This window comes from Coturnix japonica, chromosome 11 (assembly GCF_054131305.1).
Source record: "Coturnix japonica strain WE chromosome 11, WE-NBRP24, whole genome shotgun sequence".
Classification (NCBI taxonomy): domain Eukaryota; kingdom Metazoa; phylum Chordata; class Aves; order Galliformes; family Phasianidae; genus Coturnix; species Coturnix japonica.
This window is the reverse complement of record NC_140673.1, coordinates 27927737-27946906: the sequence shown is the minus strand read 5'-3', so window position 1 is coordinate 27946906 and position 19170 is coordinate 27927737. Positions and strand designations below refer to the sequence as shown.

Below are 19170 nucleotides of genomic sequence, written 5' to 3'. Positions count from 1 at the left end.
GGTCCCGCACTGTGTATCCCCACAGCCGGTCCCACACTGTATCCCCACAGCCGGTCCCGCACTGTGTATCCCCACAGCCGGTCCCACACTCTGTATCCGCCCGTCCCGTCCGTGTGGAGCCGTGTCGCTTTTCCCGCCCATTCCCGCTCCTCACTCCGCGTTCCCGCCCACGCCGCCGCCATGACACCCCGCCCCGCCCGCGGCCCGGCACAATGGCGGCGCGGTGCACGCCGGGAGTTGTAGTTCGCCGCCCACGCGCGCGCGGAGTTGGGCGCGAGCCGCCTCCAAATCCCGGCGCGCCCCGCGCGGGGGTGAGGTGCCCGGATGTGGCCGGCGCCGGAAGAGAAGCGGGTCTGTTCTCGGCCGGCCATCTTGTGCGGCAGGCAGCAGGGCGCGGGGGGCCCGGCAGCATCGGAGCAGGATCCCGCCGACGGGGGCCCATCATGCCCGGACACCTGCAGGAGGGCTTCGGCTGCGTCGTCACCAACCGCTTCGACCAGCTTTTCGATGACGAGTCCGACCCCTTCGAGGTGCTGCGGGCGGCCGAGACTCGGCGGAAAGAGAGCGGCGGCGGCGGCGGGGCCCAGGGGGGCGGCGGGGCCCGGGGCGGCTCGGGCGGAGCGCAGAGCAACAGCGCGGGAGGAGCCGGCGGCGGAACGGCGGGACAGGCCGCGACGGGCGGAGCGGGGAGCGCGGCCAAACAGCTGCGCAGGGAGTCCCAGAAGGAGCGGAAGAACCCGCTGCCGCCATTCGCCGCGTCCGCCGGGGGAGAGCGACGGGAGGACGGCGGCGGGCAGAGCGGAGCGGCGCTGCGCAAGGACGGTGAGAGCCGGGAAACCGCCAACGGGCACAAAGGGGGCGGCGGGAAGCGGCGGGTACGGCCGGGAGGGAGAGAGGGACGGACGGAGAGCGGGGAGGGGAACGGGAGGACGGCGACGGGGGGAGCCGGGCAGCGGGGAGCGGCACCGCCGTGCGCACGTGGCGGGAGCGGGGCCGCGTGGCGCGGGGGGGGGCGGCCCCGGGAGCACCGAGGAACCGCACGTGGCCGCGGCCCCAAAATGGAGGAACGCGTGGGGTGCAACGGGGGGGAGCGGGGAACGGAGCGGGGTAATGAGGGAACGCAGCGAGTCGGGAACTCGGGAGCGAATCCGGGGAGCGGGGGGACGGGGGGGAACCGCGTTCAGCTCTAACGGGGCAGATTCAATGCAGGTGCGCGGGGAAGTTCGTTCCCCAAAAGCAGCGCGGCCCCGGCACCGCTGCATAGAGCTGCTGTACGAATCCCGGAGCTGCACGAAGCCGCCGGTGGGTCCGAGCAGCCGGAGCTGGTGGGGGCGCTCAGCATTGGGGTGGGGGCCCTAACAGCTCCGCACTGCTGGGACCCTGCGGTTCCGCCATGGGAGCAGCAGGAATTGGGGTATTGAATCTAATTGGGGTATTTAATAGAATTGGGGTAACCCCCACACGGGATCCAGGCAGCCGGGGGTGCAGGTGTGTGTCGCGCTCGGAGCAGAAGTCATTCACTCCTTGTTGTGCAGCGGTAAGAACTGAGTCAGTAGGAACAACGTGCACTGTGTTAATAACTCGCATCCTCCATCATGGCTGTGTGACCCCGGAGCCATCGCACCAGGAGGACTCGGGTGTTGTGGCTGTTGGAAATGCACACAGCCTCAACTAACAAGCTGTGGTACAGGGCTGTGTGAGCAGCAGTGGCTCTGTGCATGCAGGTGGCCGTGCAGCACCCCGTGTAGCTTGGGTTACACTGGGCTTTAAGAGCGAAATGAATATATGGTACTAGAAGGTGCTCCCGTTGGGTGTGAGAGAACACTGAGCAGCAGCTGGGGGCTGTTGTAGTGCTCTGCCTGTGGGTGTTTTGTGTTTCCCACTGTGATGCCAGGGATTATTGTCCTGAATGGTGGTTTCTGGAGTTCAGTCCCCCGTGGGTGTGGGTCAGGTGTGGGCTGGCAGTGGGAGCCCACTCAGTGACATGGGGGTGGGTGCTTCACCAGCACACAGGGTCTGGGTCCTTGGACGGCTCAGGGACGGTCACCTCTTGGTTCTCAAGTTGACTTTACAGAACGAGCAGTGCTTTGTTGTGACAAGGAGTCTGCTGTGGATTATTATAGCAATGAAACAGGCGTCCTGGCCTGCTGCTGCAGCACTGCTCTGCAAGGTGCAGTTGTTTGATGTACTGTGGGATAATGCTGTACCTTGTCAGGTTGACTCCTGGGAGCCCCGTGCTGAGCACAGGGTGCTGCACTTGACATTGGATCGTACATTGCAGCCCTGCTGTGGGCCTCAGCGTGGCACGGCCGCTGTGCTGCGCCTCTACAAACATGTGGCTCTGCTGGGAATGAGTAGGGGCCGAGGCCGCTGTGTTCCTGCAGGGAGTGAGCAGTGTCTGTCATGCCAACGTGTGCTCAGCACCATGTGTCAGGTAAGGAGGCATTGTTAGGCTGGGCGTGTTGGCGTGGATATCATTACAGCTGGAACTTCTGGGCCCCACCCAGGTGCAGCGCTGCTTGTTCGGCAGGATCTGCTGTCTTTGGGAATATTCAAAACTGGCTTTTTTTTCTTTCTCTTTTTTTTAAGCAGCAGCCCTGTTTGGAGGCAGCCCTGGGGTGCTGCTTTGCTGAGGGCTTTGTTCCCTGCGTGTTTTGGAGGGATGGTAGTTTGTGTGACAGCACCCAGAGCAGTTTGTGCGGCTCTTCCTAAAAAGTAGTAAAGATGGTTGGGAAAGTACTTAAGGCCCTTCAGATGTCATAGTGATGGGGAGTGGCTATTCCGACCCGTTTCAGAAGGTGTGGAAATGGAGACAGGAGCTGGGTCCATTGCAGCAGTGCAGCTCTGGGGCTGTGAGCAGCACTCTGCTGCCTGAGCCTTTGTCCGCCAGCACGCGGGGCTGTGAGCAGCAGCGCTCGAGTCATTGCGAGGCGCTGAGCTGTGCCTGCTGAGCTGCCTGCTTCATGGGGGGGGTGGGTGCCACGGGGCTGGGGGGGGGGGGGTGGCCCCCTGAGCAGCACAGCCCCCAGTGCTTCCTCTGGTTCCATGCTTGCAGGCAGAGCGCAGTCGGATGAAACAGGGTGGCTGTCATGGGGGCTCGATTCTGGGGAAGCTGCTGGCCTTGTTTTGGTGCATATCAAATAGAAAGCACATGTTGTACCTGAAAAGTGCCCTTTGGAGAAAGAACACAAAACTTGCTTATCTTGATCCTTCTTTGAAAGCTGGATCGTTTGAACAGGGATCTGTGGTGGTTGTGTGCTCTGACAGGTCTTGTTCCCACAGTACTGTAGGAGCAAATGCTTGGATTAAATGCAGGTTGATTGAAATGCTGCATTCAAACGTCAGTTGGAGTCAAATGATCCTCATAAAGGTATCGTATCTAAGACCACATGGTCACAGGGTTAGAAGAAAAGCCTGAATTCCAGCTCATGTTCATCTTTGTTTGACAGTGCTGCCTGCAGTATCTGTCCCGGTGCAGTTCTGCATTCCGTTGGTGTGTTTTGCTCCTGTTGCAGGGATAAGGCGCATTGGCAGGAGGCCTGATCAGCAGCAGCAGCAGCAGGGTGAAGGCAAACCCATTGACAGGAGACCTGAGAGACGACCTCCCCGTGAGCGCCGATTTGATAAACCTGCCGATGAGAAGGGCGAAGGAGGAGAATTCTCTGTTGATAAGTAAGAATTTGCCTTGCGTGATGTTGGACACAGTGATATTCTGGAGTGGAGCTGTCCTTTCTTCTGCTACTGAGCTTAAAAGCCAAGCAAAAACTGCTAGCATCAGAATTAAAGTGACTGAATTCCATTTGTTGGTCAAAAGAGGCACCTGTGTCAGCACAGAGTACTTTCCCATTGTGTGATTTCATTTAAGAACATGGCTCAAGTTTTTAGCAGGAGTCGCATAATGTGAACGGTTCTGTTGGTCTGACAATAAGCACGGTGCAAATCAATAAGATACCTGGTGTATTTCTGAACATCCACAACACAGAGGTCAGAGGGGGAACTGAAGCGTGGCTCTTGCCCGCAGGATGAGATCCGTTTGCTGTTAGAGCTGTTGCTTCACTTGTCCAGTTAACCTCAAGCCAATGTGGGTTTGTCTGTGGAGCTGTTCACGCTTCCTTGGCTCCGGTGGCTTCAGGTGTGGAAGTAATGAAGGCAGCTCATGGCTAAAGGGGTCCAGAATTCAAGAGTTCTGAAAACAATTCTCCAGTGTTAGCGTGTGAATGATGGGTGTTGAAATGCTTTTAAAAGTAAGGTGGCTGGGAGGGAGATTGTACCATCAGTGAGTGACGTAGTGCAACACAGAGGCTAAATTTGGGAATGGTGGGCTGGAGATGCAAACAAAGCATTTGTTTAGTTCCTGAAATGTGGAGAGCAGCATTACATACGGTTTTCCTCCAGTTCAGCATTGAAATTAGACTGTACGTAGCTAGAATTAGTTCACTTGGAAGGGAGAGACCTACAAAGATCCTCAAATCCAGGTGTGTGGCTGCAGGGGTAGCCAAAAGCAGAACATTAATTAGGGCGTTATTCTGGTGTGCTGACAGCAGTGGGTGCTAAGAGCCTTGCTCCGAAGCCTGCTCCAGGGTTTGACCACCATTTTTTCTGAAAACTTGTAATGCCAACAGAACAAGTAATAATCAAAGGGAAAGCGAACCTAATTCTCATAATAAGAACTTGAAAGCTGTGTTGTAAGCTCGGGGTGGGGGGAATACTGAAGTGCAACCTTTTCTTTTAGACCCATCCTGGACCGACCGATGCGTGGCCGTGGTGGACTTGGAAGAGGCCGCGGCCGTGGCCGTGGGATGGGCAGAGGAGATGGGTTTGACTCTCGTGGCAAACGTGAATTTGACAGACATAGTGGCAGCGATAGATCGTAAGTCTTTACCTTTTCCCAGAGCTTCCTTAGCTGTTCTTTACTATTAAAATACCGCTCAAAATGTCTTTGAATTTCTGTATCTGGACACTATAATGTTAACTCAGTTTTGTTAGTTCTGTTTCACATTCACATTTCAGCAGCCTGAAGCATGAGGACAAGCGAGGTGGCAGCGGATCACACAACTGGGGAACCGTCAAAGACGAGCTCACGTTAGTAATCACTGATTGCTCTGAGATCTATCAGAATGTTAAATCCTAACTCACAGCTTGCAAAAGGCAAAGATTTGGGGCCCTTTTTTCCTTTAGGTTTTGGGAGTTTGTGGTACGTTATGAAAGAAGCCAATGACTGCAGAATGTAGTGAGTTATGGATAGATGGGGTGGCTTCCATTTCTAAAACAGGAATTCTGGGGAAGTTGAAAGCAGGGAACAGTTTTGTGCTGTTCTTTGAACAATCCTTATTGTACTAAAAATTAAAGCAGCGGATTTAATGTTGTTGATCAGACTAAGCAGGCTTTTTTTCCCAAGTATTACGTTGAATACGGTGTTTTTAATATCCAGATGTTTTCTGTCTCAAGCTTTGATGGGAGGCATTCAGAAGGGGTATGACAAGTGCTGGGGAAAAACAGGGGAAGAAGGAAAGCTCGAGAGTTTTAAAAGGCAGGGGGAGCCCCTATTCTTAGTGAAGCAGTTCTTTTTAAAGAACACTAAGCTGTGTAAATGTGCCATAGAACTTAGGCGTTCATTTTGCATAGTTTGAAATAGGCCTGAACTTAAACAGCAAACAAACAAAGCCCAACTGTAATTACAGTGAATTGGATCAGTCTGCTGTTACTGAGGAAACGCCAGAGGGAGAGGAACATCCGCCTGCTGATTCTGAAAACAAGTGAGTGTGTCCCCTTCTGTTGTGTTCTCTGGTTGCCTCAAAGGTATCACTGCTTTACTGGTACTCCCTGAGAGTTCTGTTTTGCCACATTTGCTTTATATGTCCTTCTGTGGATATAAAATCAGCCATGATGCTGCTGAAGAACTCTTTAAAACTTGACATCTAGAAGTTATCTTCAAACTATCTGTTACTGTATTGCAAGCTCTTAGGTCGCTTTCAGATTTAGTTATTAATAACCCGTTGTAGTGTGTAATCTCAGGATTACAACAGTAAGTACCAAATCCAAAAGCAACCATGCTCATAACTACCCAGAACAACCAGGGGACGGAATGTTCTGCCAATGGGAGGCACTGAGTTTCTCAGAACTGCTGGGGCTGTGTGGCTGGCCTTTAGTAGAAAGGTTGTCTCTCACTCTTTCCATCTTTTGTGCATGTGTGTAGTTCACAAAGAAGTCAGCTCCATTGCTTCTGTTTTCTCTTGGACACTGTTAAGGGGGGAAAAAAAAGCAACTAGTGAATGGAATAATTCCTGCAACTGTTACTTAGTTGCTTGGAGTTGATTTAGATATGGGTTTTTATGGAAATATAGTATTTTAATAAGTGCGTGATGGATTAAAAAGAGAATGGCAAACAATAGAAAACATTTCTTTTAAATGCTGGTTTGCCAAAGATTTCTAATGTTTACACTCTGCAGCTTCATTGCTTTGCTAGTAGCTTTGGTTACTGGTGAAGCAGTGACTGAGCAGAGAGTAAGACAGGGATGTGCTTTGACTACTTGCCAAGTGCCATCATTCCTGCAGGGTTGTAGATGCTCGTGGTTAAGGTTGCCTTGTGAATGGGAAGAACCCAAGCAGTTTTAAGGACTCAGAGCTGCAACAGTGGTTCGAAAATGCATGTAGCTCATGTTGAAGGAAAAAGAGTGCTGCAGATCTTTCTGCCCACGTTAAGGAGGTTGAGACCAGGTCATCTTTGGAGCCCATTTCAATACACACCATTCTATGACCCAGTGAGATTTTCCGAGTGTGCAGTATTGCCTGGCTCTTTATTAGCAGTGGTGTCTGCTGCTTGACCAGGTTACTGATCTGCACAAGGGTGGGTCAGTATTTGCAGCATTCTGCAGGCTGTGTGAGTGGTTTCCTTCTGGAACTCTTCAGAAGATGTATTGTGCTTTGAGCATACAACTCTTCTGTTGCAGTCCATCAGTTTTCTTTCCAGGGAAGCACCCTTACATGGCTTTGCTTCCAGGTTGGCTATTTTGGATCTCTAAATTAGTTTTGGTGGAGCTGTAGGATGCTTTACAGAATAAGGAGAATGCCAGGGGCCAGTACCTTTGCAATGAGCATTAAGCATGGCTCTGCAAGTGTCACATAGAAAGTCATTCTCTTCTACGTTGAGTAAAATGAAACTGCATTATTAAATATGCATTATTAAATCAACTCATGGCTACAGGGAAGACCCTTTCTCTTGAGTTGATGCTCTCATGATGTTTTTGCTGCTTGTATGTGGCACTGCTTTGCAGTAATGTCATATTAGCTCATAAATCAAATAGAGTTGCATAAGAATGCAACACCAAAGAATGACTGGAGGATTGACTGCCTGAGTAGCTGGAACATGATCTGTTACTGAACATAGTGGTGGTGCATTTTACTTAAAAATAGCTCTTTGGCAGAAGCCAGGGGTGCCAGAGCTTTACAATGAGGTGATGCATCTCCCAAGGAACTGCATTTTTATGCAGTTGTTTGTTTTTTCAAGTTAACCAAAAGTGGAAATTGTTTTTGGTTACCTGGAACACTGATAGCTGATTTTAATCAAGTAAAAGAAGCAGACTGTGCAAATCAACAACAACAACAGAATCTTGAGGATTACGGTAAGAGTAAGTGCCATCTTAATGCCCAACTGGGCACACGGGGAGTCAGGTCTCCTGGTGGAGGGGAGAACAGCTCCAAACAAGTCTCGTGGAAAAATAGGCTTTAATATTTGCACAGACAATTGCCATTAATACTGAGAATAGACAGCAAGGATCAATGTTAACTTTAAAATATTGCTGTGGTCACCATTTATGTTTTCAAAGGTGTCTGACTGTGATATTTAGCAGTTTTCATTTAGCTAAAGGAGATAAATTTTCATGTGTGCTTGTTGAGTGTTGGAGTTGAGTTTTTAATACGTATATCTGAAACAAAATAACAGCATTACTCTGTGTGTGTGTATATATATATATAATGTTTATTATAACCTGGTGCTGATTAGAGCTGTTTTTGAATTCACTGTATATAGGGACTAAGTTCTAAGTCATGATCGTAAGTATTATCCATGAATTTACTACAGGGAAAATGAGGTTGAAGAAGTTAAGGAGGAAGGTCCTAAGGAAATGACCCTGGATGAATGGAAAGCTATTCAAAGTAAGGATCGTGCAAAGGTTGAGTTCAACATCCGTAAACCAAATGAGGGTGCTGATGGGCAATGGAAAAAAGGATTTGTTCTTCACAAGTCAAAGAGCGAGGAGGTAAAGTGATTTTTGATATTTGCTAGTGTCCAGATTGTACAGGTTTTTCTAACGATATGCACCTCTTGGAGTGTGAGCTCTATTCTTTGACAAGCTGACCTTTCTATCAAAGTTTGTTAAAGCGAAAATAACTTCTCTTACAGACAACTGCAGCTGTACAGTAGTGTTAGTTGCTGTTCTTCCTCTGGTTAGTTTTCACAATTGTCCTGTATTCTTAAGCTCACGTACACTGTGTTATAACCTGACCATTGAGAGAGAAGACTGGAATACTGACAGCAGCTGGGCAGGGGCTTTGTAAGGGCTGTCTCTTCGTGGGACCATCAGCGTTTTTTTTTTCCAATTTTTTAATAGAAGTTTATCATATCACTGCGTTGGTCTTGGCTCAGCACACTGGTTGTGCTTGCTAAATTCTGCGTAGGACTGAAGAAACGTGGGTCATGCCTACACCAGGTTGGAAGTTTTAGCCTAGGTAACTTGTAGTTCTGTAGGCTTACCCAGCCAAGTGCCTCTGATGTTTTTTAGAGAACAGTTGGAATGTGCTTGTATGTGTCAGTGACACTGTTCTGTAGAATCACTTGAAAACTGTAATTTCTCAAATACTTTGTAGTAAGGACCAGCTTCTTTTAAAAAAGCGAGTGTAGCAAAGAGAAACACATTGTCCCGCTTAGGGAGTAGAGCAGTGCAGAGAGCACTGAGGCTGGGCTCTAGCAGCTGGATTCAGTTTCAAAAACTGACAGGACCTTTAAATCTTTGGTTTTAACACTGTTAATCAGTGGCCTTCAGCCCTGTGCAGCAGATGGTTCTGACTCCTTTTGAGGCAGTGAAGTAGTATGCAACATGCTGTTTGATCTTCTAATGTGTGTTTCTGCTTCTCACACCTTGTCATTTCTCTCTTGTAAGATGGGGCATGCCATACAGCTGGGGAAGTGCTGTTCATCCCTTACCATGAGAACTCCATTTCTAATCCACTGAAGTTGGAATGAGCTTGAGACACAATCATGCTGTTTATTTTTCTGGCCGTGCAAAGTAGATTGGTTCTTTTTATTTTCCTACTCTGCTACTTTTTCTAGCTTGCATAGGAAGCAGAATTTGAGTTAGACAAAGTTGCTGTGTGTTGAAGAAGTAAGGTACCAAGCAAGGTATGCAGATGCAGCACACCTGTAGTCATTGAGCAGTTCAGGACATCCTCTTCCCCCACTCCAGTCTTCACAGAGTGAATCTGTTACAAGGTACCAGTGGTAGATGGAATTTTTTTTCCCCAGACATATCTGAACATACGATAGTGTGATTACGTGGTTGTGTTCCTGAGTAATAAGCTGGAAAGCTCTTAGCTCTTATTTTCCTTCTGAAAAGTGAAGCACTAGTTTATTCTACTTTTTAAACTTTCTTTTTCACGTCAGAATTCTCTTGTGGAGCTGCTGATGAGAGCAGATTGCTCTTTCTGAGGACAAATGATACTTCTGACACTAGTGCCTGAGGTAACCAGTCCTCGATGTGCGAGCACAGAAGTGAGATACCAACAAAACCACTGTTAACAGTGTTCTAAACTTGTCCAGCAGATGTCTTCTTTTGTTCTTTTAATTGTTTGCTGATCTCTTGGGAAACTGTTTTTCTTTTCCTGAGTGTTACAGCAGGATTGTTTTTAAAACACAAGTGTTGGGTAAGCTTTCCCTGCAGTTTCTTTGTGGACAGGTAGAATAAATCAGAGCTGTGAACACAGCTACTCACCACCTGCTGTTCTTGCTGTTTCTGTCTTCTTGGACATCCTTCTGAATCATGAGGTTGGCTGAAGGCTTCTGTGCTGGGTAATGAGAGCGTTGGTCTGTGGAAGTGACTTGGTTATAGGTAAATTCTGGGTTTCAGCCCCACGTCTTCCTAACCCTTAGGGATGAATAATGACAGGGTGCACCTGCAGATTTCTGTCACAAGGGCCACCTTCTCAGCACTCCTAGAGGTGTCCTAAGAAACTGCAGTAAAGGATCTGTTGCTGCTCATCTGCCTTAGCTCCTTCACAAGGCTCTCCTCCACATGTTCTTCACTGAAGACTGAAGTGACTGACTGTATCGCAGGTCTTTTCCACGTGCTGTACAATGAACTCTTCGTACTGTCTCAGATTCTTGCTGGTTTAATATGAAATCCACATGTATTGGCAGCCCTCATCTGATGAGAGTCTTTCCAGAAGGCTTGGTTGTGCCATAAGAGATCCTTTTCCTTCTCTGCAGCTGGCTTAGTAATTGAGTACTTCAAGTCCTACTGAACAAATAACAGGAAGCTGAGTTGTGAAGAAATGTTAAAATTTGTTCCAGTTGTTCAAAACAACTCCTGGAGAGATTCATCCACCAGTGAATGAGCTCCTGCTCAACACATCTGTTGTGCTGTGCCTCTACCCTCATCGCTTCCTTAGAGAAGAGATCACAATGGAAGACTGAGAAGCAAGTATCGGAACACAGTCGGTCATCTTTGCAAAGTGTGTAGCTCAGTTTCTGCGCAGCCTGAATTCCTTTTTTCATTAGGCTTAATTAATTGAAGCCACCCTCAACCTGTGCCATCTGTCTGTGCAGGCCTGTGTGCCCACTGTAGTGAGGTGAAGGAGATTGGTCTGCAGGTGGAGTTCTCAGCAGGTCGTTAAACAACTTCTTATTCCCAATCTGAGATTTCTCTTTGCCTTCCAGTATAAATCCATCCTCTGCACCTTCTGGATGCTTGTACAACTTCTCTCATCCTTTTGCTGCTTCGTGTGCTCACTGCCATCTGTATCCAGCAAGTTCATGTGACCTTATTACGTGTTGTTTCTATATGTAGTTGAGTCTCATTTCTTCCTTTTGTTTTCTCCCTTTGTTCCTTTTGTCACTTTGGTGTGGACACGCAACTTTCATCAGACAAAGGCGATGACAGAAATGCAGGGGAGTCTGCTGGAGTCAAATGAGGTACTGATCCTTTCTATCTAACTGGTGATACGTGCTTTTGATCGGAGCCCCTTCTGAAATGAAGGGCTTTCGTATAAGGAAACAGCAAACGTAGAGAATATGGAGCTTTTCTGTCCATGCCTGTTGTCTCACTGCACAGTGTAGGGCTCTCCATAATTAGTGCCTTTTTTCCTTCTTGATCGTCCCATAAACACTTCCATCGTGAGTCTCTTATTTTCTCTTGCTGTTTTTCCATATCTTCCTATCTGCTTTGGCTAACTTTCCATTAGTGACTTGTTCTTAAAGCTTTGGACAGGCTTTCCCAAGACCCACGAATGCAGCAGTGCCTTTGAGCAGCTATCTGTTAGATCAGAGCACTATCGAGAGTTGCCAGTACATACAAATGAAGTGCTTCCAAAGATGATTCAGAACAGACAGTCTATGTGGTATGTCTTCTACCACCTAAGCTCAAGAGGAGAATGTGCCAAGTCTTCTATTGGTGTTTTAAATTAGCTAGAGTTATTTTGGGTAAAGAAATCCTCAGGTTACACACAGAACTTGCTACTTGCTGGCTTTAGTGGTTAAACCAAGGTTCAGTTGGGGAAAATGCAGTATTTTGGTAGACTGTAGAGTTCCTTTTTTAAGCAGTAGCAGTGCAGGGAAGTAGATGCACAGAACTACTACTTCTGCCTCTCGGAAGAGTCACTTGACTGCCAGTAAGTTGGAAATAACATCTCAGTACCCTGCGGTGTTTGAGACAGTAGGTGAGACACCATCAATAGGAAACGAATCAAAACCATAATGAGGGGCATTGCCTGCTCTTTGAATCACTGGTGGACTTCTGCTTTAGTATTCTCATTCTGCCCGTGCTGTCAGGTAGAGACGTGGAATGACTCTTGTCCAAAAAGCATCTGCTGAAACCAGCTTAGGAGTGCAGAGAAGAGATCTGAGGGATGAGAGTGTGGTTCAGATCAGTAGAACCAGGAGCCTCTTAGGGAGCAGCTGCTGCACAGAACACGTCCCAGTGAAATATGTTTGGAGTAAACCAGCGTGGAGCAATACTTCTCACTGTGCCTAATGAAGCTGCAGGTGCTGTGAATGCCATACATCCAGCTGAGCTTGGAAGGGATCATTAGGGTGGGGGATGGGGGGGGGTAGTGCTCTTGGTGGCTCTGTGCATTCCGGTGCTTGTGACTGACTCGAGGCATTCCCAAAAGCAACTTTCTGCCCTTTGACTTCAGCCCTCTGTGTATCCATTGGCTGCTCTGTGAAGGATCCACAACAGGTAATTAAGAGGTGTTGCACTTAATTGCACAGTATGTTGCCTTTGAAAGTCAGAAAGTCAGTATATTGTGTAACTATACCACAAGAAAAGTAACTTACGGTCAGAATGCCTAAGCTTGCATGTGGCACCTACATGTTAGGCAAGAGAGCAAACAGCCAGAAGTTGGGTGTTAGAGAGCTGTGGATTGTCACGTTTCCAAAGTACGATGGCTGGGCTTTTTAAGAGACAGTACTGGTCTGATCCACTGTGGTTAATTCTACATTCTGCATGTCATCATAGGAGCCAAAAATGGGCTGCTTGTATAGAAAGTTAATTGTGCTGAGTAGGGGAGACAAAAACACCTGTTGCTTGTTGTGTTCAGTGTATAATGACTTGAAATGCTTGGCCTGCTCCGCATGGTAGGATGCGGGGTGTTGAGTCTTGAGTGCACCAGCAAGCACTGGGGGGTTGTTTGGTCATGGTGATGCTGGTAGGGGCCCTTCCTCAGTGGAATTTGTGAGGTGGGTTCTCTTTTAGCCTTAATTGTGTTAATTGAATTGTGTTAGTTACCTCAGTTATATTCTGTCTGAACTGTGCTTACGCCTCTTCCACTGTTTGCTATGGCTGAATACCAAGGTGGGGTTCTTTTGGTTTCCAGTGCTTGAAGTGCTTAACACGAAGCGAAGCAAATGAGGACATGTAAAGCACTCATGGAGCAAAATAAAGATGGCTTATTGAGTGCATATTGCACAAGACTTGAATGAATAGAAACTTAAGGTTCCTCAGGTATGAAACGAGAGGAAGCGAAATGCTGGAAAACAGAGTTCTGTATTGGAATGGTTGGGGCCCAGGTAAGCTGAGCCTTGTTAATGTGAAAGAATGCCAGAGCTCCTCTGAATTGTCTTGGACATACAAGATATGTTCCAGCACACTAATGAAGTTAAGGCAGAGAGCGTTTGCTGTCCTCTGCGTGGTGTCAGTGCTCTGCAGAAGTGGTGCAGTTGATGCACAGTGGTTCCTGCTGTATCTCTTACCATGCTCAGGGTGGTGTGTTTGGAGGTGAGCTCAGGTGCCCTGTCACTAAGAGTGCAGCTGCAGATGAAAACCCTTCGGTGGTGATCTGATTACTCAGGTGAAAATTGTTCATTTCAGGCTCATGCTGAGGACTCGGTAATGGATCATCACTTCCGTAAGCCTGCCAATGACATCACATCCCAGCTGGAGATCAACTTTGGAGACCTTGGCCGCCCCGGACGCGGTGGCCGAGGGGGCCGGGGTGGCCGAGGACGTGGAGGCAGGGCCAGCCGTGGGGGCAGGACTGACAAGGTGAGCAGCCAGAGCTCCCGGCTGTGGGGCAGCTGAGCTTGTGGCACCCACACTTTCCCTTCTTGTACACTCTTGTTCTGGGGAGAGTTGTTTGGAAAGCAAGCACCATTTAAAGCCAGGTGAAACATCTTTTCTTGCAGGTTTGCTTTAAAATTAGGTTACTGTTAGGACAAAAGGATGAGTGTTCAGCAGTGTTCTAACTAGGCACAGAACCAGGGGTAGGAAGTAGGTTACTACAAAAAACAGTTCTTTTCAGCTTTATCTAAGCCTGAAAAATGACTCTTTGGACAGATCTGAGGACAGAATATCTGCACTGTTACCTCTGGGAGGGAAAGAAAACAAGTGTTTTGCTGCATGGTTTGTCTTCAGTTTGAGGGATTTGGGGAGGAATTATATGGAAATGGAACATGTTTTCTTTCTTAGCGTGCAGGAATTTTTTTCCACCTGTAGTACCAAAGCCCCCAAGGAAATAATTGGAAAAACACTGCTTGGGGCAGGAGTGTGAAGCTGAAGTACAGTTGTGTAGCTGTAGCAAAGTCTGATTTAATACAGATCACTTCTTTGCCATAAACACATGCTTAGGTTGCTAGAAGATGAGTTTGGGCTGTGGTTGTCATGTAAACCAGTCTGGCTTGTTCTTTCCTTTGTACGATGCTGACTGTTTCTTTTCACTGCATTTTTGTAAATGCTTAGGTTTATTAGTTGAAAAATTCTTTCCTGGCAGTGACGTAAGAAAAATTTTAAGGAATTGATAGAAAATTACGGTGGATTTTGCTCTGAGTCACTACACTAATAGGATATGTAGAAGAATGTGCCATGAGGTGGCGAAGTACTTTGAGATCTGCTGCTTGTTTGATGCCAACTTTCTGTTTTCTTCCAGTTGGTGAAGGAGTTTGATGTGATCCACACGCCCAACCAGGTGGGTGATCTCTGCAGCCTCTCCCTTCCCCAGAGTGGGGAGCTCCCCTCCCTCCCGCAGCATGCTGCCCATCCTGCCTGCCCACCTGCTCTGTGCCTCAGCAGCTGTAGATGTTCAGGCTGCATGCAGAAGGCCCTGTTACTATTTCTCAACTCTAGTTTGTGGCACAGGCAATTCTGCAGTGTCTGTCTTACCTGCAGATGTTGCTGCAGCTCTTATTGGAATGGCTTTAAGTTTCACTTCCTCCTTGATGCATGTAGATGTTTGCAGGAACTTCCATGGTTTCTGTCTAGAAATTCTTTCTACTCTTCTTCCCCACCACATTTCTCATGCAGAAAGTGAAGGTTACTCTCAAGTCCCTCCTTTTTGCATTTAATTTCCGTGCTTTTTTAGGCACGATTGAGAGCCTTTTGGGGGAAAAAAGTACTCTGTGAGGACTGAAGAGCCTTTTTGCTGATGCATCTAAGTTCTTAGGGATAGATTGACATGATGACTTTTTTTTAATTAACAGCCAGTTTGTGAACAGGGGGAGTTAAATGTGTGAAGGTTTAGCTGTGCTCTGAACAGCTAACTCTGTTTTCTAATGCTTCAGTCATTCCCTTGTTGAGGGTTGATGGTTATGTGCTGTTGCAACAGTGGCAGCCACGTGGAGTGCACTGATTAAGAATGGAAAGAAGCTGTCAGCTTCTGCTATAGGCGTGAGAAGGTCTGGTCTGCTTAATGCCTCTGGTGCCTCCTCAGGTAGTATGTTAATGTAAGGAGTCATTGGGACTGGAGGGGGACAGCAAAAACTTACTGTCTGTCAAGGGGGAAGATAAGAAGTTGCTTTTTTTGAAGTAATGCTTTTTCCAGTTTTTCCATTTATTATGGGGTCCTTTTTGCTTTTCACTGAACTGCTGAAGTCTGCTTTACTTCTTGCTGCTTGAAAACCAGGGTAGAACATACCAATTGGGGTTCAGTGTAGCTTATAGAAGGGAGGTCAGGGTTGTGCTGTGTGCTCAGCTGCTGGGGAGACACCCAGGTTCCCTGTGCAGGGAAGGGCTTGGCCTTGCCCCATGCCCAGCTTGCTGCTGGCCAAGGGCTGGGTGTGGGAGGGCTGGGTGCTGCTGGGGGTGATAACTTTCTGATGTTTCTCTTTCAGTCGAGTGCTTCTGCTCCTGATGTAGATGACCCAGAGGCTTTCCCAGCTCTGTCCTAAACTGGATGTCATAAGCCAACCCTGCCCTCGTTGGGCCTTCCTCTCCGAGGCTTGCATGCTTAAGGATCCTAAACAACTAAGAAATTTAAAAAAAAAAAAAAAAAAAAAAAAATCAAAAAAAAAAAAAAAAGAGGAGACTGTCATTCATACCATTCACACCTAAAGACTGAATTTTATCTGTTTCGAAAATGAACTTCTCTCGCTACACAGAAGCAACAATATGGTAGTCAGTTTTGTATTTAGAAATGTAATGGTAGCAGGGATGTTTTCATAATTTTTTCAGAGATTATGCATTCTTCATGGATACTTTTTTGTATTGCTGCTTGAAAATATGCGTTTCCAAACTTGAAATATAGGTGTGAACAGTGTGTACCAGTTAAAAGCTTTCACTTCATTTGTGGGTTTATTTTTGAATTCAGGATTTTAGAGATTTTCCCCCTCCCTGCGAGCTGGATTGGAATCCTCGCACACAACTCGTGTTCCCTTGGCTCCTGCTTAGCAGGTTTTTATCGGCCCGTGTTCTTTTGGAATATGTGGCATTTTAGTTTGGCAGACCGAGCAGTGTCTGAAATACCAACTGCTGGAGTTAGTTCGCTTTTAATGCTTAATTTCAGACTTGGAAAAGTGGTCACTTTTCATCTGCTTGGTAGTTTGTTTACACAAAAGCTTTATACAGAATTGATAGCAGGTACTTGAGAAATCCTCCAGGGTTGGGTTCTGGTTCCGTAGCCGCGTATCCAGCAGTGTTGTGTGGATCCATCGGTCTGAGCAGGTTTTAAAATCAGTGTGATGCCTTTCATTCACCCTTCCTACCATTTTATTCCCCCCTTCAAGAAGCTTTGTTGGCAAAAAGGAAAAAAAAAAAAAAAAAGGAAAAAAAAGCTTTTAAATTCCACCTGCTTTTCCTTTTTGGGGTGCCCTGTAGCTGAGCCACCTCTTGTGCAGAGCTGGGGGGGAGGTGGCAGCTGTGGCAGGAGGGCTGGGGGCACTGCAGGTTGTGTGATGCAGAAAGGTGCAGAACAGATCCTGGCGCTTCACCTTTAGGCTAAGTTTCATTCTGTATCTGTGTGCTGTTTGGGGCTGGACTGCTGGCTGACAAATGAATGTTCTTCAGAGAGCGATTGTAAGAAATCCTTCACACCCCTGTAGTAAGTTGTAGGTTTAATTTAATCCCCGCCAATGGGGACATTGCCACTTTGGTACCCAAAAGCAGTTTGGAGAAAGACAAATAAGGAGGGTTTCGTAGGGTTTTTATCTGCAGCATTTAGTAGGAGACTAGAAGCAGGATTCTCGTTTTATTTAATGTTTTACACTTTGGACAGCTTAAAACATTTGTAGTTTCGTAACTAGGTAGATAGGAAACAAATGGTAATGCCCTATTTTTTTAAAAGCTGTACAGGACAGGCAAAAAGTATCGGAGTCCTTTGACTATGTAATACCGAACTCCTTAACGGTGGCGTTGGCTGGCTTGATTTCCCTGAACTATTTTCTACAGATGTGTTTGTTGTAAACCACTGTTAATACCATCCTGTCAGACTTCCTAGTTTCTCACCTGCCAGTTAAAGCACCAGGCTGGGAGGAGGAGGCCGGTTTTCAGCTGGTGGATGGTGATGGCTCTTGGTTTGTTTCTCCCCACTAAGCAGACAGGCGGGTGCTCGGTGCAGGGGCTGCGCTCCTTCCAGCACTGAGTGTTTCTCTTCCATCTCCCACTCTGAGTTGGTAGAACGTGCTGCAGTTTCAGTTTTGGGACGTCTTGAATTAATACAACTAATTGCCTTGATGTGCAGAAACACTTACAGAAAAGCTTTCTCTGTAACAAAAGCCTTCCCCGCCTCCACACTGTGTATCTGCTGTTTCAGTTGTCACTCTGCTTTTTTCCAGATGCCTTCTGGGCTGTCCAGTTGGTCATCTGGGGCCAGGCTGACCAGAAGCTTTCCCTTCTGCTTTAGAGACTAGAGCAGTTCCTGGAACGGCACGTCACGTACGGTGCTCAAAACAGCTTGTATAATGGGCCTGTCTGCTGTTCTGATAGATGTACATTTACCTCTTGCAGCCCATTCGTGTCAAGAACTAAAACTGTGAACGTATATCTTTAATATCGGTGGGTGTTAACTGAAATAAAGGTTTATTTTCACGCTCTTTTAAAAACGTCACGGGAAACCCACGGAGGTGAAACCACTGAGATCAGTGGCTCACCTGGGTTCTGCCCCAGGGGGTCCAGATCTCCCTATGGTGATGGTGCCACGTCCACTGCTGGGATCAGAACAGGAGAACGTCTCCCTCTGAGCTGAGCAGCTCATTTCTGCTCTGTGCTGATTTCTGTCCTTTTGCTCGCCACTTTTGCTGTCACACCAAATCCAGAGCACTAAAGCTGAGCAATTTGTCAACAGGTGGCCAGCAGGAAAAAATAAAGCTGGAGAGGGATAAAAGCACGTGGTGCAAATTGGCTCATGAATATAATGATGGCGAGGTTTGAGCATGAAAGTTCATCTTACAGGTTGATGCTGGGAGGAAGGGACTCTGATCAGTAAATGCCAGTGATAGCGGTGGGGATGGGCACAGTTCTAGGGGAAAACAACACAAATGTGTGAGTGTACGGCGGTGTCTGCAGGGGAAGAGCTGAGACCACCCCTCACTGTACCGGTTTTGCTCATTGGGATTGGTTTGCGTAGCCTCACCTCTTGTTTTAATAAATGCAGGACATATGCCTGAAGCTGACACTTGCAGCATTTGCTAACACGCTTCTTTTCTACCTTCCTCACGAGGACCTTGTTGCCTTTGTTTCATGCCTGTGCTCTGCTCTGCTGTTCCAGGCCCTCCATACGCTCAGGCCGGGGCTGAGTGCCCTGGCACCATTGGTGTATTACATTCAGTGCTGTGTTGGGGAGCTTGCAGCTGATGGGGAAAGCCAATGGTGTGGCCTCAGCTGAGAAGGCTGCAGGGCAGGACAGCTCAGGCTCAGCCCTTCTGCTGGTAATGCTGGTCTCCAACTGGACTGCATCTTCCAGGGAGCTGTGTGTGGGAGTGAGCTACTGGAAGAACAATAAGAACATGAATCCTGGCGTTCAGTTAGTGATTAATGTGAGGGTCAGCTGGCTGTGTGTCTGAGGGTCAGGTAGTGGTTTTGAAGAGCAAGGGCTTCCTTTGATGATGGAGATCTGTTGTGCTTTTGTGCAGCTGTGTTGAGATAGCAATCTGCTGTGATGGGCAGGGGCTTCCTGCAAGGGCTGCTACCAGATAGAGCATGGCAGTGCTGCTCTGTGCTGAGCTGTGAGCCAGGTATGAGCAGTGTGCTGCTG

At 47.7% G+C, this 19170-nt stretch overlaps 1 protein-coding gene across 4 annotated transcripts; it reads left to right on the top strand.

The window, feature by feature from the left end:
* The first annotated feature begins 355 nt into the window (after positions 1-355).
* SERBP1 (SERPINE1 mRNA binding protein 1) lies at positions 356-16253 on the top strand. Of its 4 annotated transcripts, none has more exons than XM_015870773.3 (10): positions 356-822; positions 3516-3672; positions 4733-4870; positions 5011-5082; positions 5682-5756; positions 8081-8258; positions 11138-11185; positions 13581-13754; positions 14635-14673; positions 15815-16253. In XM_015870773.3, the coding sequence occupies exons 1-10, from the start codon at positions 444-446 to the stop codon at positions 15869-15871; spliced, it is 1317 nt and encodes a 438-aa protein (XP_015726259.2). In that variant the 5' UTR covers positions 356-443; the 3' UTR covers positions 15872-16253. The 4 variants fall into 4 exon arrangements, with proteins under 4 accessions (XP_015726259.2, XP_015726258.2, XP_015726261.2 ...); XM_015870772.3 differs by having other exon boundaries at positions 4987-5082; XM_015870775.3 differs by lacking the exon at positions 11138-11185.
* The last annotated feature ends 2917 nt before the right edge of the window (positions 16254-19170 follow it).

What these genes read in the sequence shown, in the direction of transcription:
- SERBP1 (XM_015870772.3), top strand. Translation starts at nt 444, where the DNA reads ATGCCCGGACACCTGCAGGAGGGCTTCGGCTGCGTCGTCACCAACCGC. An exon ending in CATAGTGGCAGCGATAGATC is followed by an intron (nt 4,871 to 4,986) that starts GTAAGTCTTTAC and finishes CAGTTTTGTTAG; the next exon opens with TTCTGTTTCACATTCACATT. An exon ending in GTGGGGGCAGGACTGACAAG is followed by an intron (nt 13,755 to 14,634) that starts GTGAGCAGCCAG and finishes GTTTTCTTCCAG; the next exon opens with TTGGTGAAGGAGTTTGATGT.